Here is a 26,740-nt window from a genome sequence, read left to right as displayed (position 1 = left end):
GGCTTCTCGCGGCTGATCGGGTCACAGACTCATCGCGGGAGAGCGGCTGACCAGGGATGCCCTGAGCCTGCAACACTATCAGCTGATCTGAGGTTGGATATTAGGGAAAGGTTCTTCACCCAGAGAGCGGTCAGGCACTGGAACAGGCTCCCCAGGGAGGTGGCCACAGCACCGAGCCTGACAGAGCTCAAGAAGCGTTTGGACACACGGTGTGACTCTTGGGGCTGTCCTGTGCAGGGGGGCCAGGGCTTGAACTTGCTGATCCCTGTCTGCCCTTTCCAGCTCAGGATATTCTCTGGCTCTACGATTCAAAAGGGATGGAGCTGTGAGGGCCCCCAGCCCAAGCGCGGCCCCTTTCCCTCCCATCCCGCTACGTTATATGCTGATCCCGAGTGCGCGCTCCAGCAGCGGAGGCGACAGCCCAGGAACGAGCATCAGTCACCGCGCGAGAGCCCCGCCGGGGACTCGCTCCTGTCCCTTTAAGGGGCTGGGCGCGGCCGCTGTGCCGCGCGCTGATTGGTCGCCTGCGCGCTCCCCCCGCCCCCGGCAGCCGGTGCGGGCCGCGGGAGCGCGCGCGGTAGTGGCGGGAACGCGCGCGGTGGTGGCGGCTGAGCGCGCGATGGTGGCGGGCGGCGCCGCGCGGCTGCTGCCGCTCCCGATCCCGCTCCTGATCCCGCTCCCGCTCCTCCCGCGCGCCGCCGGGGCCAGGATCAGGGCGGCGCTGCCCGGCCGGGCGGCCGCGGGGCGCCCCGGGCTGCGCGCCGGGCGCTGGGGCGCCGTGGCCTTGGCCGTGCCCGTGGCCGTGCCCGCCGTGCCCGCCTGGAAGGAGAGGCCGGGGCAGCGGGCGCCGGCGTGGGCGGGGGAGCGCGACGCGGAGCGGCCGCCCCGGGGGCTGCTGCGGCGCTTGGGGCTGGTGCTACGGCTCGGGGTGCGCGCCTGCGGGCTGGTGCTGCGCTTCGGGCCGCTGCTGCTGCTGTACCCGCTGAGCCGGCTGTGGCCCGGCATGGGCGCTCGGTGGCTGCGGCTGCTGCGCAGGGCGGCCGAGGCCGCCGGCCCCACCTGTATCAAGCTGGGCCAATGGGCCAGCACTCGCAGGGACCTCTTCTCGGAGGCCTTCTGCGATGAGTTTTCCAAGCTGCACGTCGAGGTGAGCCCGCACCCCTGGGGCCACACCGATATGCTCCTAAGGAAGGCCTTCGGTGAGGACTGGACGGGCATCCTCAAGTTCCCAAGCCGGGAGCCGGTCGGCTCGGGCTGTGTCGCCCAGGTCTATAAAGCCTATGCTGACCTCGCTGCTGTTGCCGGCTCCTGGGCCCAGGAGCTGCAGCAACACTCGGAGTTCAGGTCTGCTTTTGAAGCGTGGGAAGTGTCAGGCTTTAGAGGTCTCTTCAAGTGGCTGAGAAGGAGGAAGAGCAAGGAGACATGGGATGAGAGGAGCAGGGAGGAACTGAGCCTAGCAGACTGCTCCCAGGGAAGTGCCATGAGTAGGATGTCCCTTATGGAGCAGATGGCCAAACCACTCCTGAATGCAAATCCTTCATCAGCCAGACATCTCACGCCTGTAGCCATTAAAGTAAGTTGTACACCTGAACAGTAGATGTATGAAAACAGACTGTGCTGGATGGGGTCAATCAGATTTTAATTCCCATGGGGATGAGTGGCTGCCTAGGGCCAGGCAGAGTGAGAGAAGGGATGCTGTCTTCCTTGGTGTCCTTTCTCAGTGCTTTTGTTCCAGCCCAGCGCAATCCACAGTTGTGGTGGCCCCAGCTCTTCCCGGCTGGAGAGCCCAAATACCTATGCTGCCTATGGCACTGTTTGACATGGCACGTGGGTATTGGGAATGCCTAAAAGGGCCCAGTTTACATAAAAAAAAATTAATATTCAGTACACCTTCCAGACAGTGAAACCCCTTCTCTGCTCACATGAAGAAATCTGGAACAGACAAGTTCTTTCCAGCAAAGTTTTTTTAAAGAAACCTTATATTTGAGCAGCTTCTGATACTAGTCAGGGACAGGGCTGGAGCCTGAAAGTGGTGGAAAATATCTTTGGGTGAGACTGTAGTCTCCAGCACAGATATATTCCATTTGACAATTATAAAATGTTTTGTTACAACTTAATCCATGTCAAAATGTGAATTCTTCTGGGGGCTAGCTGAAGAAGCTGGTTGGCTTCCAGTCTAATAGGCTGGGTTCTGTCTATTTGGGATCTATCACTTGAGCTGATTGTAATGGAGTGTTTGGAGAGTTGATCTTGCCACTGCTCATTCTTGTGCAGGTCCTGCACCCTGGGCTGGTCCACCAAGTCCAGATGGATCTGTTTCTCATGAAGATGGGCAGCCGCCTCATTGGACTTATCCCTGGATTCAAGTGGCTCAGTTTGACAGAGATCGTGGAGGAGTTCGAGAAGCTTATGATGCAGCAGGTACATGCCATGCCATGGTCCCCACTTACTGAAACAAAACTGCCCTTTGTCTTGCTACTGGCTGGCTTTAACTGTTCACACTGCTGCATTTTAAAGGGTTAGATGAAGGCTGGCTTGTTCTTTACTTATGTTCTGTATTCTAATCAATCACATAATGTTATTGTAGAAAAGCTTATATGCTCACAAAGCAAAAAAGCAAAGCAATGACAAAATTTAAAAATCTTTTATTTAAAAATACTTTTTAGACTTTGAAAATAATTCTGAAAACATTCTCATTCTTCTCTGTTTTCTAAAGACACAGTCCTGAAATGTTGCTAGTATCACACTTACAAAGATTTTGCCACGGGCTTAATTGGGCTTATGTTGCTATTAAAATGAACCATTATCTGCTAATTTCATTTCTGTGTCTAGATTGCAGAGTCTGAAGTCTGTAACAAGCTTTTGAAAGCCTTAATTATTTTCTACTATTGCAAAAACTCTACACAGTAAATCCACGTTGTAAACTGTTGACTGTAGTCAAATGTGACTCGAGGTCATTTAGTTCCAGTTTAGTCTGGCAGAGCTTTTGGTGGATGTGCTGAAGACTGAGGGTTAAGAGAACATCTGATAGGCTCACTGTAGTTTTAATTATCTTTGAAAAAACAAGAAGTATTCCTGGGATATTTCCCATTGTCAGATGAGGGAGGTGAAGGAAGGTTATCCTGCCTCCTTGAGCAGTAGCAGACAGAAAGAGGCCCTTGTGTCAAGACACTGCATCACTGAAGAGCCAGGGCCTGGACTTTGCATAGTGGATTATTTTGTATGTTTTACATTAAATTTCTTCCTGCTATGGCTGCCTCTCTGTTAAGTGAGGCTGGGGCTGCAGTTCATCTACCCTGTCTGCTTGCCTTGCAATTTGGACAGTAAGCTTTGGTTCAGGATCTTGTCGTGTCCTCGAACATAACGCAGTTGTGGTCTATTTTGAGACACCGTGCCTGTAGTAAGGCACCCAGATTTCAAAGGTGCTGGGTTGTGGACCATCCATTACCCAGTCTGTTACTCCACTCTTCCATCAGGGAAGCTATAAGCATGTAAAAAGTACCTCTGATTTTGTTTTCATTCTGGCTTTCTGACTAGTTTTGTTGGTATTGAGTCCTGTACAGTCCTTTCCTCATACAGGATCCTGAAGATCTAACTCTAGTTGAATCTATTTTCCCACCTGCTCTTTCTGTTTCTCCCTTGAGATTGACTTACGCTACGAAGCCAGAAATCTGGAGCGCTTCCGACAAAATTTCCTAGATGTCGATTTTGTGAAGTTTCCAACTCCCCTTTGGCCTTTGGTAACAGCAGATGTTCTAGTGGAAACGTTTGAGGTAAGAATTTCAGGCTCTCGGAGTGGTGGTAGCAGTGAGATGGTCCTGGAGAGAACATGCCAAGGAAGTTTTTTTTTGAGAAGGGATCAGAGGCAGAAGGATGCTTTTCTCTTATTTGCTTAAGGAGAATTGGTGTCCTTCCTTGGTGTCTCTTCCAGTATTTTTGTTGGTAAGCAATGCATCCCAGAAGACAGGTGGCAGACAACTCCATCTAGAAGTAGACACTTGGCCTGAAACCAAGCAGCCCAACAGTGTCTCCAGCCACCACCATGTGCTTGCCTGTACTTGGCAAACCAAACCACACTCCAAGTCTCTTCTGTGGTGGGTCAAAGCAAGGAGCTCAGCAATCTGACAACTTTCTGATGCTTGCCTTAGTTCCCTTGTGGATGTAAGGCTACTCTCAGCCTTAGTTTTCCTGCATTTGATCCTGGCAAGAGTATTTCTGTCCCAAAAATACTATCCTTCTTTGCAAAGAACAAACCCTTGCTTCTCTCATGTTCTCTATCACACTACATACAGCCTCTATCTGACAGGTCCTTTCTAGGGCATTGTTGCCACCTCCCCTGAACTCTTGGCACCCAGATAAAGGTGTGGCTGAAGATGGGACACAGGGTGTGTTTGACTCCAGCCCTGTCTTTATTTCAGGAGAGTGAGCCTATTTCACAGTACCTGCACGCGGAGATCGCTACAGAGCTGCGGCAGAGACTTGCAAAGATGGGCATGGACATGCTGCTAAAGATGGTAGGCACTTGGCTAAAGCTGGAAGTGAAGGCTGTTTTCCTGCAGAAGCTATTCAGTTGGGATAATAACACAATATGGCTAAAGAGAGAACCCATTTGCTCCCCCCTTCTCCTACCTGCACCCATGTCCGTAGGGACATGGACTCAAAGACACTGTTGTGCCTTTGGAGGCGGCCCCTGGATGCCAGGTATCTTGTGGTAACCCAGGACTTGGGGCACTGTGGCACAGCTCCTGAAGTGGCAGGAGGTGAGGGAGGGTCTGTACTTAGAGTACAATGTCACACAAGGCCTGAGTAAAGCCTGGCCTAGATAGACCACTGCTGTAGAGTCCGACTCGGAGCTTCCCCCACTGCAGACGGGCCATCTGCTCGCACGCAGCAGGACTGGCCTGTGCACCTCGGTCAGTGCACTGCTTAGGAAACACACTAATCCATTTAATCAATATTCACGTATTGCCCAACTACTATGTAGTGCAACATAATTAGCAAATACCATGTGCTCTGCAGAGACTGTGGATGCAACTCAGGGAAAACAGCAATAGCTGATTTCTTTATCGGCTCCTTCTCTAAAACTGCCTTTCTGTAAGGAAGAATTAAATACACAGTAAAGAAAACAAACCTGGCCAGATGCAGCTTCTGGCTGTCTAGTTCTTCCGTGGCTGAAATAATCACAGATGATCTGGAAAGGAGTGTTGAGAGGGTGATACAACTGTCTTGTGAGGAACCATGAGAACTAGCAGGGAAGAGTTGCAAAAGATCCTGACAGTACTGAGTGAGTGAGTGGGCTCCATGTGTCAGATGAAATGCAGCTGATAACTGCAGCATTGTGCTAGGGTGATGGCAAGCCTCCAGTTCTGACTCCATGGAGTATGACAGGCTCTGAAATAGCTTTTACTACTCAGAAAAGCAATGGTGGAACTAGAATAGTTTTACGCTAACGTTGGTTTCAAATTTTGGGAGTAGAAAAGAATTAAAGAGCAAAGAAACAACATTATGTCTTTAAGTAAAACAAATACCTGTTTCTTGAGTACTCTGTGCAGTTCTAGTCCCTTGCTGTCCAAGACCCTCCAGTTCAAGGGCTGTAATAGAACTAGAAGAGGTGCAGAGGAAGGCAGACAGGATGATTACTAGTGTGGAGTGGCTTTAACACTGTAATGGTCAAATAATTTGGACTCTTAACTCTGGAAAGCAGAGAAATTAGTAGCTTATGACAGAGATAAATGCAGTCATGAGTGCACAAGAGTGAATATTAGCAGAGGTATTTTTTTCAGGCAACACCTAAAAAAAATTATATTTTCACACAATTCTAATTATTTATATGGTAGTTGGACAAATTCATAGGAGAAATCCAAGAAATACAAAGATGACCTTGGGGCAGGAAGTCCTGCAGTCCCAAGTGGCCAGGAGATTTAGTGGGGAAGTGCTGTTTTCTACTTGCCCTCTTGCCAGTCCTTTCTGGTGCTAACTGCTAGCAGAGTCAGAGAAGGGCTACGTAGATTTGTTTCCTCTTAACTTGTTTTCTTTACTTTCCAATACAGTTGTAAGGTGGATTGATGTCCTGGACTAGACAAACTTAACCATTTACTATAACTCTTGGCACTGAATGGCAACTGGCCTATTCTTACTGCATTTCTCTTTGCTAAGGCCCACTGGCGTGCTCTCAGTTTAGAGTTAATTACCAAAGAGCACCTCCATTCCCAGCTGGGACTCCTGGCTGTCCTACCTGACCTCTAGCAAACACACTGGATTGCTCCACACAGCTCTGCTGACTCCCTGCCATGTCAGCACAGCTGGTCTCCAGCAGAAGCCGTGTGCTGTGGTGCTGCCAAGGGTAATGCACCGTCATTAGGGATGACGGCAAACAGACCAGGAACAGCCCTCTGCTGTTTGCCTGGGAGTTTTGGTGAGGGCAGGTTTGGTTGGAATGAGCTTCTCTAAAAGACTCACCTGTCCTCTAGATCTTTGTTGACAACTTTGTCCATGCTGACCTGCACCCCGGGAACATCCTGGTTCAAGGCACGGCCCGGGTGAGCACCAGCTGCAAGGAGCAGACGGCCCTCGTGGACCTGTGTGACACGCTCGTGGTGGAAGTGCAGCCGCCGCTCCGGCAGCTCTGCCTGGTGCTGCTGGATGCAGGGATCGTGGCGGAGCTGCAGAGCGCTGACATGCAGAACTTCCGGGCAGTTTTCACCGCTGTGGTCCAAGGACAGGTGAGGCCTCTGTCGTGGGGCGGGGGAAGGGAGAAGGCTGGAGAGTCTGACAACCCAAGTGAGGGTTTTCTCTCTGTTTTCCATTAAAATACTCCCTAAGAGGGGCAAGGAGACTTGCTAGCATGGAAGCTATACCAAACACAGGGCTAAGACGTTCCGCTACAGCAAGGACACTGCCAGAGTGGAACAATTTCAGTGGCCCAGGAAACAGAAGGTGCTAAGTGGGAAGTATGGCTGCCACTCCCTGGTTAGGAGTGTTTCTGCTGCAAGTTAGGACTGCCTGGGAGCCACTTGCATTGGAGACTGTTGCAGAATCTTGTCAGCTTTTGCTAGAGAAGAGGAGGGAACGGATTAATGTCTTGATCTTCCACGCGTTCCCTTCTGCAGCCTTGCTGCTGGAAAGCCCACATGCCTTCTTCCATTTTGCTGTAGTGTGTCAGCATCTGTAGTGAAGAGCATGTAAAACAGGTAGAGGGTCTGACTCAGAGGGCAGGCTCCTGTGTATAAGGAGAACTACTTTATCTTCCTTCTCACTTGAAATACATTTTCAGATGTGCTAGAGAATCTAGTGCTAATGTCTCCTATTCATTCTGAGAACAAGCATCTGTGCTCATACTTGCCTGTTGCTGTTTCACAGCTGCAGGTTGAATGGCTCACCAGCATATCTCAAGAGGGACACATTTTGTCTTGGTCTGTTTAATCTGCCGAAGCAAGCCAAGGAATCCATGCTAAACCATGTGTTCAGGCTCATCCTGTGCTGCCAGATGTAGTTCTCAGCTACTAAACAAGAACTGCAAACAGTTAGTTGCAAGTCACCAGCGATCAAGTCCTGATTCTCCTCTCCAACTTGTTCCTCAGGGGGAGAGAGTGGCAGAGCTGATCCTCCACCACGCCCGCGCCAACCAGTGCCAGGACATCGAGCGGTTCAAGGCTGAGATGGCAGAACTAGTGACCAAAGTCCGGGGGAACACCATTGCCCTGGGGAAGGCAAGTGCACCATGTCTCATTCTCGCTTACCTGCAATTCAGTGCAGCTTGGCACTGAAAACTGAAACAAAAGGGCTTTTTTGATCAGTTGTTTGCTTCTTTTTGTATTCCAGCTGCAGGTGGGAAATCTCCTCTCAAATGTCTTCAAACTATTGATGACCCATAAGGTGAGGTCCTGTCACTGTCTGCCTTCAGTAACTGGAAGTTTATTTGGGGAGGGAGAACTACCAGGAACATGAAGGGCTAACATGGAGGGGGACTGACTTCCAAAATGAACTGCTAGGAGAGGAACTGCAGGAATGTAACCAAGTGTTGCAGGCTTGCTGTTTCTCAGCATGTTTCCAGGTATGTCTTTTTTGTTGGGTTTTCTTGGTCTAAATACTGCATTTAATGGCTGATGTTGTTTACCAAGAGGAATACTTTTGTAACACATAGTTTTTCCTATCTCTTTTTGTAGTCTCTTAGAAGCAGAAAATGAAATCTCATACATATTCCACTTCTATAGCATTGCATGCTTTCTTCTCTGGACCTCTTTCTCGATATGGGGTTATATAACAGCACCAAGCCATTTTACTGGTTTGTTAGAGGGCCCAATGGTGAGAAGTTTCTCACAGGACAGAGATAACAGATAACTACTTGTAACTGATTATTTGGGGAACAAGTTTTCACAGCTGCAAACAACTTTGGAAATCAACAGAGCTGTAGTGGCCTGAACTAGAGGAGATGAAAAGGTTGTCAGCCACTTTGCTCACTGTGCAAAGGGTCCCTCTAAACATTCCTTTCTTAGAGTTTTTTGTCATTAAGCCTCATTAAGTAGGTTTCTAGTGAAATGAAATGTAATTTAGGCCCTTACAAAGCAAGTCCTCCCAACTTCATGAATTCTTAGTGCCCTGGTATGCCTTGAAACAATCCTGGTACCTGGCTGGGAAATGGGGAGTATTTTCTTCACATACAGAGGAGAGAATCATTTCCTCTGACCTGTGGGGTCTTTTATGGCCATTCAGGTGAGCTGCCTCTTACACAAGTGCATATGTTCAAGTATGTTGGATACTACTGCAGCCACGGTGAGCACTTCTAAGATCCTGCTATTCTTGTATAGAAGAAAAAAAAAATCTATTCCCCTTTTTGTACGAAAAACAAACTCTTGGATTCCCTTAGTGCACTCACCCTAAAACTGTCCCCTTATGTTTGGGCCTGCTGCTGGATTTCAGTGAATTCTGAAACTCCAGCTGGTGGAGTTGCATTAGTTTCAGGTGTGCATGTGCTCTCAGCAGCCTCTTCCCTCTCAGCTTAGCCAGAGCTGGGACCTTGGCTGAATGGGTACAGAAGAAAATAAGGTCCACTGAGCCCATTTAGTCTCTTGTGGTTCTAGGTGAAGCTCGAGAGCAATTTTGCTTCCATCATCTTTGCCATCATGGTTCTGGAGGGACTAGGTCGTTCACTGGACCCTGAACTGGACATCCTAGAGGCAGCTAAACCACTGCTCATCAAAACTGCTGCTTCTGTCCTCAAATAGACTCCTGTGGCTGCTGCCCTCTCCCTGTGTGGGGTTACCTGTGCTGTCTGTGAGCCAACACGAGGGAAGCTGAAGTCACGTGTGCCCTGGGGACATGCTGTGCAATGGTTACTCTCCATTAACGTTGCCTTCAGTTGTTTCAGCCGAGCACCAGGCGTGGGATGATCAGAAGGTCTATTCCAGAAACCAGAAGACTTTGCACAATTGGACATTTCTGACTCATTGCACAATTTTAAGAGCTAATGTGCTCTGGTAGTTTTAAAACTGACATACGTAGCTTAGGTGCACAAGATGACTGCAGCCTGATGAGAAAAGCAGTTCTACTTGTCTAAAAGTCTTCAAAGAGATGCTCATTGATCAAGTCTGTTTTGAAATCTATCAGGTTTAATATTTAATTTACTGACTTACCTGTCACTGTGGTATAGGAAATGATGTTCTAACATCACCTAAGCAACACAGGCTGAAAAAGCCAATAAACCTCTTTGTCTTTTGTACTTTTAACTTCTACTTTTATTGCAGAAGTGTCCCAAGATCCTGCATGGAGCGGTCTGTTTTTAGTCATTTTGGATGATAAAAACAGACCAGTCATTTTGATTTTTTTTTTTTGTTTTCAAACTTCTGTACTCCAGCACATTATTATGGAAGTTTGATTATAAACAGCATAATAAAATATTTGCCTAGGCAGAAAAACCTAATTCCATAATAAAAAACAACTTCTGGGAATATTTGTGCTACTCTTAATTTTTCTGGTTTTGAGGCTTAAAAGTCTTTTTTTTCCCCTCTGTGTGCTTCCTTCTAGTACCCTCCCCCATGCTAGTGTCACCCTATTTAACTCAAAGACTTAACTGATATGCAGATTCTTGGGGTTTGCTTCCAGTAGCTGCAAAACAAAAAGTCCAAGAATTTTCCTAATGAATCAAAAACATGTTGTGAATGTTTAAAATTAAATAAAGCCAGCAAAAGAGCTAGATTATATGTGGCATTTACAGTCAGTTATTTTAATAGTAGTATTAAAATTATTTTATGGCTGCATTTTAATAGTGAGAAATACAGTCTATGAATGACTGGAAATACTGTGATATTAAATATATTCCCAGATATACCATATGTGAAATAGCAGTAGTGCAGGCTCTCTGCAGTGGTCTGTTCTCAGATAGTTAAGCAATGAAGAGAAAGTACATAAGCAGACAATCTGCTGTTTTATGGTGATTATAAAGTAAAGGTTAATGGCACATAAATGAAGTCTGAAAAATAAGTTTAGGTTCAGCTCAATATATTTCACGTCCTTTCCTTTTATCACTGCATATTCTATTTCCAAGTGCTTAAGGATAGAAACAGCAGTAGAGTTAAGTACCTTTTAAGCTTTACACTTGTTTCTCTAAGTCTAGTTAGACCTAAAGTCATAAGTAGGCACACCATTGTCCTGACTAGCACATGATTTTATGTAGAAGAGAACTCAGACAAGAAGAAAAGCAAGCAACCCCAAAGCAATACATTAAAGAAAATCTCCATGCGCTGCCAGCACCCACTTTCCATCAGTGGGGCATGTGCCCTCTTCCCTTTCCACCCGGCTCGGGATAGAGGTGCCAGGCACAGCCTGGGCCTCATCCAGAAGTTATGCAGGTCTTGGGCACAACCACCCCTGTTCCTGCTGAGCAACTTCCAGCCAACTTTTCCAGAGCCTAAACAGAGTGTAAACCAAATGACGGAATTCCATGTCTAAAATGCAAAACTGTGCATCACATGCAGTTTCCATAACATGCAGTTATATTTTTTTCCAGAATTTAAGTTAAACAAACAAAATGTCAAAGGCCTCACCTGGTATTTAGGCTCATTCTTCCTTTCCCCTTTTTTTAAAAAATACCCAAAAATCTGAGGATGGCTTATGCATATTATGGATCCTAAAGTTTAAAAATACCCCTTTCAGCTATTAAGGCTTCTGAATAGTTTGTAAACATCTGGATGAGAGACTTTGTCTTTTTAAGGGAAAGCTGAAGGCATAGCCTCTCCATTATCCATAGAGGAATGCAGTCTGAGACTTACTGCTAAGAAACTGCTGGCAGGATTTCAAAGGAGCTCCCTTTTACAAGTTTTCTTAATTTTACCTTTTTTTTTTCTTAAGTAACTGCAATTATCACTTGTGCTGTATTCTTGCAAAAGACATACATTTTTATACTCACACTTTTTGTTGAGCAGTGTGCCACAAAACGTGCAACATGTTTCTAAGTGTACACAGAATGTCAGGCAACAACATTTAAATTTTGTATCTAGTTTGGTTCCAGGCATTACTCGAAACAAGGTATCACGCATATTGTATTTATTTTAGCATAATTCTGTGTAAGATAAGAACATACTTCCACATAGCCCTTAGTGTTCCAGCAAATAAACTGCCACGTCCATTCTCCTTCCCTAAATACCCATCTGACAGGAACAGGTACGTTTCTGGTTAACCAGAGCTGATAATAGCATTCCCTGTGACACAGCCACTGTATTTTGTTAACCATCAATTTACCAGTTCATTTGTCTTTGTAACATTCTCCTCATTTATTCACAAAGAGCAAAAGGTGTGGTTATTGTAAGCAAGGGCCCTACCTGAAAAGGTATCCGAGCATCTTTCTGACCCGCTTTGGAGACTGCCAGCCTGCCAGTGAGACTGTAGGCCAAACAGAAACCCAAGCCCACCGTTGGGTTTGGTGACTCTCCAAAGACAGTTATTTCACAGATCAGACCTTTTTGTCATCACAGTGCCTAGAAAGGGGAGCTTGTCATTAAAAAAAACCAAACAAAAACCAACCAAACAAAAACCCCCACACCACTTTCTATTTTGGGCTTCTAAAAGTCATTCCTCCTCTAAAGGAGTGGCCAACACATCTCAAGCAGTACCTAGACCTTGACAGTAGAAGATCTGTACTTACCTGAAGCCCAGGCTGGTGAACCAGAATAGTAACTCCAGAAAGAAAGGCATGTAAAGCACAGAGCAGTGGACATGCGCTCTGGCTGCATTGAAAGGGAGATTAAAGACCTCTCTGGGAATTGTAATTCCACTTGTCACAACTGTAGCACACTGAGTCACACCTACAAGACAAAGACCAGGTGTGTGAACTGCTCGAGGGCCTCTCCCCTACTCTGCAGCTTCCTTACACTAGCAGGGATGCCCGCAGCAGCAAAAGGGACTGTTCTCCGAGGTACTGCTGGAGGTGACGGATTTTTTGGTCTTCTTTTTCCATCTTCCGATCTTCGGTCTCCGCTCTGGAACACCCTCACTTTGGCAGCCTGGTGCTGGTTTTGTTGCTTGTCCTGCTCCCGTGGTTCTTGTTCCAACATTTCCTGCCGTGACTGCAGAAACTCCTCAGAAACTCCTACATAAAGATATTTACAATTGTACAGTCAGCTTTCACGCCTAATTTCATCCTCAGTTTTCATCTGTGTCCAGCTCTGGGGCCCCCAACATAAGAAGGACAGGGACCTCCTGAAGCAAAATCCAGAGGAGGGTGACAAAGATGCCCAGAGAGCAAGAGCACCTCTGCTATGGAGACAGGCTGAGAGAATTGGGGGTTTTCAGCCTGGAGAAGAGAAGGCCCTGGGGAGATCTTAGAGCACCTTCCAGTGCCTGAAGGGGCTACAAGAGAGCTGGAGAGGGACTTTTTACAAGGGCTTGTAGTAATAGGACAGGGGGAAGTGGCTTTAAACTGAGAGTAAGTTTAGATTAGATATGAGGAAGAAATTCTTTACTGTGAGGGTGGTGAGGCACTGGAACAGGTTGCCCAGAAAAGTTGTGGATGCCCCATCCCTGACAGAGTGTTCAAGGCCAGGTTGGAGAGGGTTCTGAGCAGCCTGGTCTAGTGGAAGATGTCCCTGCCCATGGTAAGGGGTTTGGAACTAGATGACTTTCAAGGTCCCTAATCATACTATGGCTCTATGATTCTATGGTAGAAGTCAGAAATGGGTATAATATATGGATATTCATTCCTTGCATGCAGAAAGACTCCTTTTATGGCAGAGATGGAGAATGTTACTTCCCATCTTTCATCTTTATACACATGTCAAAAAAATGTTACCCTTTTTTAAATCCCTAAATATAGTTTTATTGGATATAAAACAGGAGAAAGACAAATACTCCAGACAGTGCCACTGCTGGAAACACAGCACAAGGGAAAATAATTTCTGGAATTGCCCTTACCAGCCTTTCTTTCTCTTGTTCAAAGCTCCTTTCATTGCATTCTGCCTGCAACTCCTCTCTCTGTGAACTCTGTGTCTTTAAGAACTGAAGCCTCTGACTTGCCTTCCTCTTCCCCTCCTCTTGAAAGGAGGATTCCTTCCTGCTCCTCTCAGCCCCAGCAGCCTGGAGCAGTGCCATGTGCTGCAAAGCTCTCTCTTTGTGCTCCAGCTGTTTCTCCAGCCCTTGCAATGTTCTCTGACGCAACTGTTGCCTGTTTCCAAAACAAAATTTCTCGAATTTCTCATAAAGAAAGAGCAATAAAAAAGACAGTGCATGAGACACAAAGCAGATATTCTGGCAATGCGTGCTTAGTTAATATTCCAGGACCCTTTGTTAGGTTATGAGGGTTAAACCTGTGTCCAAAACAGAGGTAGCAAAACTCCCAAATGGGCTGGTACCTGATGTGAGCTAACTGCAGTCATCTGTCCATCTGACTACATAAACCTGGTGTGGCCAAGTGTTGTTGGCCCTGAAGACCAGGAATCAAGGAAACAGATTGTGCAGACAGGGCTGTAGGACTGATCCAGACAACCGGGTGGCTGTGTGCTGCTGGTGGAGCCACTGAGGCAACAGAGGAGAAGGCAAGGAGTGGGTCACGGGGGTAACGCAAGGTCCTGCTCAGCTTAAGTGGACTGTGGGCCAGAGAGCAAGGATTTGAGAGGCCAAAGGATCTTTTGTCTGAGAACAAGATCAAAGGGAATTTGCCCTTGGAGGTAACGCTAAAGGCTACGGGGTCCATGTGTACCCGCTCCCACAAACCTCAAGAGTCAACTTTTATTCCCACTAGGGAACCACTGTGACCCCTCTGCAGAGTCTGTCATAAAGCACAATGTGTGATGTTCAGAAACTGAAGGAGAGCACCAAGGAGCAGATGTTACCAACCTTCCAGCATCTACCACAAAAAACAGTAAGTTCCCAGGCATCACCTCTGGTTGTCCTTATGCAGCTGGTGCTGGATGCCATCTGCCTCTTGCTGCTGCTCCCTCTTCAGCTGCCTCTGTTCCTCTTTCCTCCTTTCGTGCTCAGTCTTGGCTCTATCGAAGCCCATCTCTTTCCATCTCTCCTGAGATGCACCATTAAGGATTGATTTCTAAGAGGAAAAAAGCCAAACTGAACCCTTAATCCCATCAGTGTATTTTTCTAATGCAAACTGTAAACACACAAAACCAGAACAGCTTAGTTCTTATGTCACTCTTGAGGTCTGGAAGCTACACTGGCTCATGAATACTGAAGTTGCTCCCCACCCATGAACACACTGAGGATGATGCTAAAACCTATAGAAAACATTAGGCTTAACCAACCAAGGGGCACCTGAAAATCCAATGTTCTGGTTGTTCTGGTGTTGAGCCAATGCTTAAAACTGCCCAGTCTTTGTGTCAGCTTTGTGTTTGGATGGAAAACCCAGGTTCTGACCACAAATCATATTACATATTCCTCATTAGATTTTATCAGAAAGAGAAATACCTGCCCCCCTCTGACCAAACACAAAATATTCCCGGAGTTCTCTGCAGGTGTAGCAACTCTTCATCTGTTGTCTGAGATTTCTACTTATGCTCAAGCAGTCTTGATGTGTTCTTCACTAGTGGCTGCATTACAATGCTGGGCAATGCTGCTAATTTGTGTTTTTAAATGCACTGTGCTGTGCAAGGATATGAAGGAGCACCTACAAGGCTCCTTTTCATAGCCAGAGTGAACTGTTTCTTTCTTTTGTACTCCCTACAGTGCCCTGTATGAGGGAAGGAGCAAGGAAACACCACCAAAACTTCAGACATGCATTCGAGTTTACATTTCTAGAGCTGTTTAGGGCTGGAACAGAATTTCCACAGAATATTTTCCTCTCCTTCCTCCTATTCCCAGCTGCAGTTAGCATGTTCCTGCTGTTAGCTGCTCCTCTGCAAACACAATGCCACCTCTCCAGTTCTTTCCTGTGGACAACTCTAATATCACAAGCTACAAAACACTACAGGACCTTCAAATAAGGTCCTGCCAGTCTCACGTACCATTTTGATGGGTTTCTCTTAACATATTGATCTGTATGGCTTCCCAGGAGCTGTAAACAGCTTTGTTCTCCAGTGTATTGCTATTCCTTGCAAAAAAATGTACCTTGTGGGTGTTTGTGTTTAATGACATACAGAGGGAGAGATCAAAGAGAGAATCAAAGGTGTTTTATAGGTGGGAGGTGAAAAAATGGTGTTTTCCAACAGGTAAAGTACTGGCCTAAGGTTTAGGAGACAAAGTTGCACCTCAGCCCTGACATGCACTCTCTGCTGTGGGATTCAGCTGACTATCCAGACTTTCTCTTTTTTGGTTTCGGTATCTGTAAAAGAGGAATAAGATTTTTGCTGTCTAGTAGAGCTGGCAGAGAGTTTTATTTAGAAAAGATTAGATCTAAAATAAAAAAAACTCTATCAAAAGTGCTGAGTAAAAATACCAGAAGTGCCCTGCCCTGTACAACATGGATTCCCAAGTGGAATCCTTAAGATTCTATTTATGCATAACCATTATTCTACATAGGCATAATTTTTGTTGCAGCAAAAACCTTTGCAGGAGATCAAAGGAAAGAACATTCTCACACGACATAAACAAATCTCCTGATTCTGAGAGAGCTAAATCTGGCTTGGACCAAATACTTACTGTAATGCTTTTGTGTTTTAGAAGGTTTAGAAGTTTTGTGGATCTCCTAGCCAGCACATTGGTGGTACTGTGTGGTCTCTGTACACGTAGAGCTGATCTGATGGTCAGGCTGTCCTTCTCTAGCGATTGATTCACTTGGTCAAAGAAGCTTTGGCGCCTGAAAGGAACCAAAGCACTGGTTCCCAGGGAAGGGCTCCTTAGGGAATGCTGGACTGGAGCTTCTGCCACTCTGGACTCAAAAAGACCTTGCAAATAAATTAGGGCAAGGACATATGAGAATATAGGAAGCTTATAAAAAGAAAGCAAGTTGAAAGAACAAAAGGTCTTCTCGTATAAAATATATTCAAGTAAGAAAGACTTTTATAACATTTTCCTCTGAGGGAAAATTTTTAGACTTCACAAAACAGGTCCCAGCTTCTTGCCAGAAACAAGCTTGCTACTGCAGTCAGGGAAGAGTTTTGCCTGGTAACACAGGACTTTTGACTGCACTTACAGCTACTCAAGCTAAGAGATTGTTTATGTGGTATTTCACAGACATGGGCTGCTCTGAGTGAAAATGATAAATCTCTTGATAGGGCAAAGCCTGAGCTGTACATCCTGCTGAGAGACAGGAGACATTAGCTCGGGCACAACGCTGTGCTAACACAGCTTTTGGGTAGCTGAGAACATGAGCAGAGTTTGTTCACACCCTTCTGCTAAAGACCACGGACCTGAGTGGCAGCTGTTGCATGGAACGATGCTGGAACACCAGCTGGGAGGAAACGTGCACCCCGTGTGACTTTTCATTCTCCCTCTACCAGCAGTGTCACAAAGCAACAACAGAGAAAGCTTTAGGCTTTCAGAATCCTCACTTAAATGCCTGCCATTGTCACAAAACTAAAAATGAGAACAGCAACACTTTGATTAAAATTGTGATCCAGCCCCTTTTGGATGTTAAGGGAACAAAAGGTTACTCAATGACAAGCAATAGTTTTCAGCACAGATAAGAAAAGTGTTCTGCAGAACAGTCCTGGTGAATTTGTAAAGTAAAGAAATTTTATAATAAATAGTATTTATACTGGGTGTTATGATAAAGTTTAAGAAAACCCAAAAGCTGCTAGTGCAGTAGCTGTAAAAGCCAAAAAAACCTGATTTCCATCTGAAAATTCTTTCACCTTGAGACGATGAACAACTTCTCAAGCTAAAGCACTATTAATACCTACATATAAATATACTACATAATGATGGCCATAGTCACAGCATGGCATTATGGCATTTCCTTTTGAAGCATCAAGATTTATGGCAACAGATCTTAAGACACCATGACCTGCTGCAGTGATATTGTGTGGCAAGTGTTACATTTGGGTAAAAGAGCTACAGTTCCACTACCATGCTCGTGTTTAAAATTAGCTTCAGTTTCAGCATCCTGCTGCCTGCTCTCTGGTTCCTCCTTGTGATCTGTCTCCATTAACCAGCTGTCTGTGTTAACGGCGGTATCAACCATAGCATGAGCCATCTCCCTCTGAGCACCCTAGAAATAACAAGAAATGCATTCATAATCCAGACCTGATAAGGAAAAGAATAGGTTAGTTTCATGAACTTGCAGCAGAAGATTCTAAGTTGTAACTGAAGTTTAAGAAAATCAAAAAAGACAAACCCTGGGGGAGTTCTTTACTAAAGAAACAACTCTTAGGTAGAGTAATTTCTGATCACTTCGTGGGTTTGTCTACACCTCCAAATGACCTAAAACTGGCAGTACTTCTGCTTGGAAGGGTCCAAACTGGTAAAAAAAGAGATCAGGCCAGAGGACCTCTGGCTGAAAGACAGTCCTGTTTCTGGCACCTGCCAGAAATCAGGATTCTAACCCTTGCAGAGATAAGCTTGGTAGTAGCTGGCGCACATGAACCTCCTCCTTACTGATCCTCGCCCTGTTCACAAGCACCAAGTCAACTGCTGAGGATAACTTAAGCCTCTTATGGTCTTTGATTGAGAGAGGGGACACATCTAACAGGGTGGAGAAGTACCTTAATAGAATTATGTAAGAGACTGTCTTGGTGTGGAGCAACCCTTACTTTAATCCTTATCCAGTGCCAAGTCTGACACTTTTTTCTGCCTTTACCTCCTTCATACAGAAGCAGGATGTAGAGAAACTGGGCTATGCAACACTTCTTATATTCTGCATCCATGGAAGAGATTCTAGAAGCCTGCTCCAGCCAGGGACAATGACAGCTTATAACTCTTTCCCTGGTCAAAGGATCAGGAAGACAGTGCAAAGTCTCTCCATTCTTTAGCAGGCATATATAGGGGCCAGGCCTAAAACCTCTAGTAAGTTTTTGGTACCAAGGGCAGTAAACTTCAGGTAACAAAGCAAATTTATAAAAATAGCAGACCACATAGTGACAGAAAAGCCAGAGTGAAACATTTTTTACCTTCTTAGGTCCTATAAACTCATTGTCCTCTTCCAAACAAGACCAAACGTCTTTTGGAACATTTTCTGTTTCTAATCCCGTCTCTTCCTTTTTCTCTTCCTCTCTGGAAACACTTTCTGAAGATGTAATTCTCAATTCAGACAGTTCCTCTTCTATTTTCTTGCTGGGTACTTCTTCAGCCAAGCCTGTTCCTGGGATGAAGGCATTTTCCTGCTGCACTTTGCACCCTACAGGCCGTGTGGGTTCCCAGGCTGCCAGGGGGAGCGAGGTACACTCCCAGCTGCACTTAGCACATAGATGAGCTGAGAACAGACCCCCTGGCCAGCAGTCCAGGTCTGAGTGACCCAGTCTGTAGTGGCCTGAGGCTCTATAACCCGGTGTCACAATGTATGGGTAATGTAAGCTTGAATCTACCACCATCTGCCTGGCTGCTAAAGGCATCTGCAGTTCTAGGATGATGCGTTCGCTTAAGGGCAGAGGAATCTGCAGAGCTTGGTCAGAAGACACCTCCTTGGTCTGCCCATTCCAGAAATTCACAAGCACTCCACTTCTGTTGTGTGCTGTGCTTATCAAAAACAAAAACAAAAAGGCAAATAATGTATTAGCAGCAGAAAGCTGGAGTTAAAAGTAATGACTCATGTTTCAGATAATTTTGTAACAACTTCTATGATCTTTTTTCTTTATAGGTTTAAAATCTGACCTTCTTTTGAACTTCCTATGAGGAGACAGGAGATAACAAAATTCTCACTTGTCACAGTGAGGCAGGATTTTACCCTAAAATAGCAGGAAACTAGACTAACAGATAATCAGGTGAATACTCATGAGGGCCAGGAACATTTTTTGCTTTGTGTTGCCCAACCCCCAATATTTTAGGAAGTTTTCAGTTACAGAACAAAGCAAACACACATTCTAGGAGCTGCATTAATTCGGACACTGAAAAACAGGCTGCTTAGTGTCAACAACACGAATACAGCGAAGAGAACCCAAGCAGCAGGTGGGGAACTCTCCGGGATGGAGACTGTTCCCTTTCCCGTACAGTGACCAGCCCCCGTGGTGAGTCCATCGCTACGAAGAAAACCAAAACACCCCGCACCTAAATGTGCCTCCTTGCTCTCCACAACCTTCAGCACAGTGCCGGGGCCAAAACGTTCAGCTCTAGCCTCCCACGGTGCCAAGACCCTGTCTCCCGGAGCGAGACGCCGTCTCCTGGCATCCTCGTAGTGGAGAATGTCGTAGAGAGGCGTTTCCTGCAGGCGGAGCTGTACCTTGCCTTTTCGAGCACGACTTTTGTCAAACTCAATTACAAAGCGTTCCCTGGAGCCCTACAAGAGTAAAACATGCGGTTTGCAAGGCAGACATCTGGGTCCAATTAACGGCCAAACATTAAGTGCTAAGAGGGAAGTGGCAGTAATCCCGGGAAACAGGACGTGATCTGGAAATGCAGCTTTCCTCTTCTACCAGATTTTTCACTGCACTGCGTCCATATTGGATTTAAAAGTAAATAAAATGCTGGGGTTTAAGGGGCTGACAGCCTTTCTCTTCCTTTGCATTTAGATTTTAGTAAGAACACAATTAGCGTGCTAAGGCAGAACTTTACCAGGAAAACCTCCCATAAGAAAATGAGTAGCCAAAAGAAATTGCTGTGCATGATGCAGTTGTCTACATAGCAATCAGAAGGGTAACAAACCAGTAAAATATCATAACTGTCAAAAATTGAAATGTTTTAATTTAAGCCTTCAGCAGCAGGTGTGGGGAAGATCTATTACTGAAATCTCAGCCTTGTCTGCAGATTTGTGAGTGCACTTACTCAAATAATACTTTCAGCTCCTACTCCAGTCATGCCACTCGTGCCTGTAACTGTCCCCATCTGTTCCACCCCACACTGGAGCTTACAGACATTCTCACCTACACTAGCATCAAAGTTCAGCTAAATAACCTGCAAACAGCAAAATGAACTGGGTTTTAAAAGAAAGCCTGCAGGGCAATTTTCTGTCTGGCATCCAAAATCACCCCGCAATTTCCAAAAGATAGATGGGAGAGAATGAGGAAAGCTCTCAGTTTGGTAAAGAGGAAGTGAAGCCTGGAGACAGACATTTTGGATTACTAGTTGCTATTTAGCTAACTGACTTTGCTGCTAGACTGGGCAAAAGTAGACAATAGGGATAAGGGACCTGTTCTGTTTGTTTCTGAATAAAACCTTATTATAACTACAAAAATGGATTGATCTCCAGGCTCCTTTTTCTTGCAGGGTTCCTCACAGTAAACAGCCAGTCAGCATCAGGTGATCAGGTAACAGATTAAAATAGGATGTGGGGAAACAACAGTGGTTGTGAAGTGCACTGTATCACAGGAGAGCCACCCCACAAGGGCACGTGACTGGTGAGGAATGAGGACAATAGGGAAAAAACCCACAGATGTCCTTGCAGCACAGTTCCCAATAAATAGTTACCTTCACCTCTTGGGCAATGTGGCCCAGGTAGTAATAGCCATCAGTTTCTCTCCTTGCCAACACACGAGCCCCCCTCACTAAACTGGACACCTCTGGGGATGAATCAATGAAATTACTCTTTGCTGAGGATATCAAGGGTGCACAAAGAGGACCTGGGTTCCATGTGCAAACAGGAAGGCTGTGGAAAACAAAAATACAAGAAGTAATAAAGACCTTGGCAACAGAACTTCTGTAACTTACTGCAATAAAAACAAACTAAATCAATATGGAGCACACCCCTCACCCTGCAATAACTGTCTTTGATTCCCAGCTTTTCTCTTCTCTGCTTTTCCAGTAGCTCATCTACAGATTTTGAACTTACTATGTCATTGGACATCTTGGCAGCAGAGAGCCATGGAAATCTTTATTAGTGTGACAACACTGGACATGTGAGATGGACCTGGATCTTACCTGGAAGGGGGAAGGAGGAGATGGAAGCAGAAAATGAGCATGATTTTTGAACACTTACATCCTTAAACTGGAATATTGTTCATAAAGTTTACTTTCAGTACATTACTTCTCTCTATAATTCTTCCACCATATCTTGTAGTACTATGCTGCTTATCTGTAGGTTCACCACAAATGGTTTTGATTTTGAGAAATCAATTTTGGAAAGAAGAAATATTAAAAAATAAAACATAAGAACTATATGATAAACCCCCCCTTGTGTTGCATCTGGTTTCTAATCATCTGCTAGGTATGTAGCAGGGGTATCACTGTTTCTTCAGTCAGTATGAGATATGCTGTTCAAAGGACAACGTGTCATTTCAAGGACACTATTGTAGGTGTCCATTTTGGCCCATTTCAGATCCTATAACAGTTTTATTCTACTGTGAAGGGGGCACTAGGTATGCAATTCTTGAATCAGAATAGTTTTACTTTCTTACAATTCTTAAATCGGAATAGCTTTACTTTCTTACTAATCCTTACACCTTTTAGTTAACTGATTTTAGTAAAGAGCTTTGAACCTGGAAAAGACACCCATTTCTCGGGACAAGGCACAGCTCGGAGACAGGCAGCAGAAGAGAGGGAGGGTGGGGGTCCTGGAGCTGCCTCTCCCACCCCCAGGAGCAGGTACTCCTCAGCAATGCAGGCACATCAATCTTGCTGGCTCCCTCCCAGGCCCTCTGCCCCAGCTCTCCAACAGCAGCGTGGGCAGCAGTGGCCACGTGTGCATTGCAGCTGTCCAAGCTCCCCAAACCAGCAAGAGCTGAAAGGTCAGTGAAAGGACCTGAAGTCAAAGAAGAATGAAGGAGGTGGGGGTTGAGTCTAGGGAGACAAAGATGCCTCTGCAGGTCAAAGGCAGCACTGGAGACATCTGGCCCGAGCAAGATGGAAAACACGAAACGTTTGAGAATGGTGACACAGGGAACAACATGCCAGGGACAATGAGAAGGCAGAAAGACAAAATACGAGGCAGTTGGAAGGTAGAGTTGACAATAAAACTGTGAACCTTATATCAAAGCGTTCAGCTTTTACAGAAAAACATAAACTTGGTATGGAGCATGTTGCAGCATGTTTTTGCATTGATCACATGTTAAGTAAAAACAAAGATTGAACAGTTTGCTCTGTTAGCTGTTGCTGAAAGTGCATTAGGGCTGTTCTGAGGCTCAGATGAGCAAGGAAATTAAAATCGCTTAACTACAAAGATGTCCACTGCTCTTTCAGCTGAGGATGTCAGCTGTTTGGGATGTTAACAAAATGAGATTATGTTACTTATTTAAAATACAGTGTTCGATATCCTTCACTCAAGGTGAAGGATAAAACAACACCAAAATCTGTGAATCGGGGTCCACTGGCTGTAGGCAAAGCTGTACAGTCACTAGCAAGGAAGATGGAAAACCTAAGTGAGGCATTTGTTCTTTCCTTGGGACCTTCACCCTGCACCTGTCAGAAACACGTCTTTTCAAGTGCTGGTCTGTAAAGTTCAATGAAATCACTTCACAGGCAAATCTTTCCCCGTAAAAGTAAATGGAGCCAGAGCAAGATATACCCAAATTTGACTCCAAGTGTTGGCAACAATGCCTTCTGCTCAGGGGCTACACAAAGCACTGTCTTTCCTCCCAAGCAGGGGAGGAAAGGTACAGGTAATATACAACTGGAAGGCTGGATATGCCAGCTTGGGATGTCAGGTGCAGCCTGCACAGAGATGCCAAACCTATTTAAAATCTTTATCCACAGACTCCTCTGTTCACAAGCTGCCAGGTAAAACAAAGTTACTCTTTCAGAGGGTCACAGAAACTCTTCCCCAGTTCACCTTTGTTAAACGTCATCCAGTAAAGATTCAGGAGGAACTAACAAGTATGGACCAATCTTACATTAGCAGCATACCTTGTCAGGAGGAGTAGGGGGGAGTCTGATTCCTTGAAAGGACCCCTCTGATAGTCTGGCTACTTTCTCCATTATTTTTTGCTTCTTTGGGGATCACCTGGATGTCCCAGGAGGCATACCACACGTACTACTGAATGAAACTGGTTCTCCACAAGAAGTTGGCAGAATTCCTCCAACCAGATTCACCCAACGGACCTCCAGTAGATACACCCACCGGCAGGCTGGTTCTTCCAATGCCACGTTCCCAAGGCACAGGGATCGAACCCAGGCTGCAGCTCCAGGGGCGCTGCCGAGTGAGCACTGACCACTGCAACACCTGCGGGAAGGGGAAAAAGGAAAGAACAACAAAAGCCCCTCACACGGGCGGACCTTCGCTGAGGCGGGACAGGTGGGAATTCTTTATTAGGTGTATCTGTGCTGAGGAGCCCCGGAAATCGCCTCTGCGCTCCCCCTGCCGGGCCACGGGGCGGGAAGAGGCTCCGCACCTGGTGCTCCTTCAGGGCTATCGCCCCTTCAGGAACGCTTCGGGCTACATCCCGACACCGAGAGCGAATCCCCGTATCCCGGCCCCGCCAGGGCGGGAGACACCGCGCGCGTGCCCCGTTGCTACGCAACCGCACTCCGCGGGCTGGACCACCCCGGGCGCCCAGGGATGGACACACGGCCGCCTGACTCCTTTTAGCCCCTTCCTTAGAGACCAGCAGCCGGCGCCGCCTTCTCCCCGAGCCCCAAAAGCGGCGATTTGGCCGGGGAAGTCTCCCCGCTCTTCGACCTCCGTGGGCGACGGCAACTTGTGGGACTCACGGGCAGCCCCCGGTTAGTGCCGCCGCGCCGCTCCCGAGTGCTGGGCAGGGCAGGTGTGCGGGGACAGCGGCGCGATATCCCTGTGCCCCGCGGAGCCTCCGAGCCCCGGGATATCCCCGCCCCGCGGTGTCCCCGCCCCGGAAGGCGGCGGCGGCTCCAATGGGCGCGGCTGTTGCTGGGCCGTGCGGGTGACATTGGGCACGGACATGGTGGTGGCGGCGCTGGGCCGGGCGGCGGCGGCGCGGCTGCTGCGGGCCGGGGTGGCCGCGCCGGGGCGGCGGCGGTGAGCGGGGCGGGTTTGGGGGGGTACCGGGGGAGCGGGGCGGGTTTGGGGGGGTGCCGGGGGAGCGGGGCGGGTTTGGGGGGGTGCCGGGGGAGCGGGGCGGGTTTGGGGGGGTGCCGGGGGAGCGGGGCGGGCTCGGGGGGTTGCCGGCGGGGCCCGTACTGAGGCGGGGCCCTGCGTGTGCTGCAGCGCGGGCGGCGGCGGGGTGCACATCGCGCCGCGGTACCGGCAGGTCCCGGAGCTGACGCGGGCGCAGGTGATCCGGAGCGAGCTCCTCAGCGGCCTCATGTGGTTCTGGATACTCTGGCACTTCTGGCACAGCTCGGACATGGTGCTGGTGAGTCCGGCGTGGCGGCGGCGGGGGGGGCGAGAGCCGGGGTCGGGCCCCGGCTGCGCTCTGACCGCGCCTCTCTCCCAGGGACACTTCCCGTATCCCGACGCTTCGGCCTGGACGGACGAGGAGCTCGGGATTCCTCCGGACGACGAGGAATAGGCGCGTCCAGCCGCGGGGGCCGGCAGCACACGGGTACGGCTCCCGCCGCCCCCCCTGCACGGCCCGGGCTGGGCTTTGCCTTCGGAGCTGCGGTGCAGCCCCGGGGCACCGTGCCCGGCTCTGCCTCCTGCTGGCACCGCCAGAGGTGCCCTGCTTTCAGCGAGTATTCGAGCACTGGTGTAAGAATACTGCTGGAAGTGTTTGCCCGAGGTGTAAACGTGCCCAGTTTCTGTGGTACAGGGCGCAGGTGTTTGCACTGTTCATCGCTGCCTTGTCTCAGGCGCCCGAGTGCTCGAGACCTGCAGTGTAACAACTTGGTTTTTTATGAGTTGTACCTTAGCTGGTACCAGTTCAAAATTATTTTCTTTAAGCTGTTCTGTAGACCCAGCATTACCTAACCTTGAGGGCATGCTCTTTGTGTTTATAGGGAGATCTGTCCAGATGTCCCCTTAAAGATTTGAGGCTTTTGCTTGTTTCCAGTTCTTTAATTACCCTGTCTTTTAAGCTGTTGTGTCACGTATTACAGCTCTAAAACCAACAGCTTCAACTACTGCCAAAGGCAGCATGGGCACTGTTGAGGGGGTCCTTCTGCTCTTCGTGGTGGGAAAAGGATGGGTGAAAAGGTTCTCAGGATTCTCTTCTGTTACTTTCAGGTCCCTGGAACTAATGAGGCTCTTGGAACCAAAGTTTTGGCTCCTGGGTCCTTATTTCAATAAAACTGTAAACAAAGTCTCAGCTAAATTGTATTTTTTTTTTAAGTAGAATTTCTGGAGAATGACCACTGCGGCTTCAGAGGTGGGGTACTTGAGTCCATGTGAGCTTCTGTAATGTCTGCTTGATAGAGAATGTGTTGGCCCCAAGAAATAAGGTCTGTGAGTGCATAGTAGGTAACAGTCTTATCATTAAAGCTCTGTCAAATAACCAATAAAAGAGTGAAGGGAAGTTGCCACAGAAGCAGGGGAATTTACCCAGAAGAGAACCCAGACCAGCTGGTGCCAGGCTTTCCCCAGGGTGATGGGGAATCGCCCTTGAGTACATAAAAGTCCAGAATAATCCTTGTGAAGCAAAACCCTTTGTAAAGGTAAAAATGCCTTAGGGCTCAGCCCAGCAGTCAAGGAGGCAGGGGTCCAGCTTAAGGAAGCTGAAGGGAGGTGGCATCCCTTGATTTTATTTTTTTCCTTCTCTTTCCCTTCCAGAGTTACATCCTAGAGTAACTTTTTCACTCCCCTTAACTACCTTAGTTGCACCTCTCCAACTTCATGGAGAGGAGGAGTTGAACATGACACAATAAACAATCTACTTCAGACTTTTCCATGCAGTCAATCTTTATTATAGCAGTATTCTCATATTCACATCAAGTACATAGAACTTTTTGCCTTTCATATAATACAGAGTTCTTTAAATAACTTTACACAGAAATAGTTTTCTTCAATCTGAATTCAGCTATCAAATTTTAATATGTTTTAAGTCTCCATGCTCTCTAACCAAACTGGACAATATTTCCCATTGTACAAATTTACATGAGAAAAACTCCAAAGTACAAATGGAGGGACAACAAAAGTAAAGGGGGAAGGAACAAACAAGAAAAATAAGTTGTATTGGCAATTACAGGGGAAACTTGAGAAGGAACAAAAGGGAGTTGTCATGACCTACGTAACAGGAAACCGAAAATAAACGTTTTGTTACGAATTAAAAAATAAATACAAGTTTCAAAACAATTACTCCATTGTAGATTTTAAAAAGCAGCTATGGAAATCTACTAACACAATTGTTTTTTTTTTTTTAAGTAACCAGACTGGACCTTCTACTTTGCAGTCATAAGCCCCTTGCAAACCTCTGGTGGTCAAAAAAAAATA

At 46.8% G+C, this 26,740-nt stretch overlaps 3 protein-coding genes across 6 annotated transcripts; 2 read left to right on the top strand and 1 right to left on the bottom strand.

Annotated features, from left to right (window-relative positions):
• Nucleotides 1-619: 619 nt before the first annotated feature.
• ADCK2 (aarF domain containing kinase 2) lies at nucleotides 620-9,947 on the top strand. The gene is made up of 8 exons (XM_027743841.2): nucleotides 620-1,573; nucleotides 2,275-2,421; nucleotides 3,645-3,773; nucleotides 4,419-4,514; nucleotides 6,471-6,722; nucleotides 7,581-7,709; nucleotides 7,822-7,875; nucleotides 9,081-9,947. The coding sequence occupies exons 1-8, from the start codon at nucleotides 620-622 to the stop codon at nucleotides 9,222-9,224; spliced, it is 1,905 nt and encodes a 634-aa protein (XP_027599642.2). The 3' UTR covers nucleotides 9,225-9,947.
• A 533-nt stretch (nucleotides 9,948-10,480) lies between these two features.
• On the bottom strand, nucleotides 10,481-24,247 carry LOC113999969 (trichohyalin-like). 4 transcript variants are annotated; one of them, XM_027743838.2, is made up of 11 exons: nucleotides 23,790-24,247; nucleotides 23,305-23,620; nucleotides 21,296-21,384; nucleotides 20,935-21,112; nucleotides 19,579-19,807; nucleotides 18,486-19,045; nucleotides 17,446-17,587; nucleotides 16,078-16,322; nucleotides 14,370-14,533; nucleotides 13,405-13,654; nucleotides 10,481-12,583 (listed from the first exon to the last, which is right to left on the bottom strand). In XM_027743838.2, exons 2-11 carry the CDS (start codon nucleotides 23,374-23,376, stop codon nucleotides 12,485-12,487), a joined length of 2,028 nt encoding a protein of 675 aa, XP_027599639.2. In that variant the 5' UTR covers nucleotides 23,377-23,620; nucleotides 23,790-24,247; the 3' UTR covers nucleotides 10,481-12,484. The 4 variants fall into 4 exon arrangements, with proteins under 4 accessions (XP_027599639.2, XP_027599640.2, XP_039239117.1 ...); XM_027743839.2 differs by having other exon boundaries at nucleotides 24,109-24,247; XM_039383183.1 differs by lacking the exons at nucleotides 23,305-23,620; nucleotides 23,790-24,247 and having other exon boundaries at nucleotides 21,218-23,298.
• Nucleotides 24,248-24,280: 33 nt separating this feature from the next.
• NDUFB2 (NADH:ubiquinone oxidoreductase subunit B2) lies at nucleotides 24,281-25,619 on the top strand. Its single transcript, XM_039383185.1, has 3 exons — nucleotides 24,281-24,391; nucleotides 24,581-24,728; nucleotides 24,810-25,619. Exons 1-3 carry the CDS (start codon nucleotides 24,315-24,317, stop codon nucleotides 24,882-24,884), a joined length of 300 nt encoding a protein of 99 aa, XP_039239119.1. The 5' UTR covers nucleotides 24,281-24,314; the 3' UTR covers nucleotides 24,885-25,619.
• Nucleotides 25,620-26,740: the final 1,121 nt, after the last annotated feature.

The sequence above is a fragment of the Pipra filicauda genome, unplaced genomic scaffold (assembly GCF_003945595.2).
Source record: "Pipra filicauda isolate LSUMZ 115617 unplaced genomic scaffold, ASM394559v2 scaffold2_size9829703_pilon, whole genome shotgun sequence".
Classification (NCBI taxonomy): Eukaryota; Metazoa; Chordata; class Aves; order Passeriformes; family Pipridae; genus Pipra; species Pipra filicauda.
This window is presented reverse-complemented; position numbering and strand designations above follow the sequence as displayed.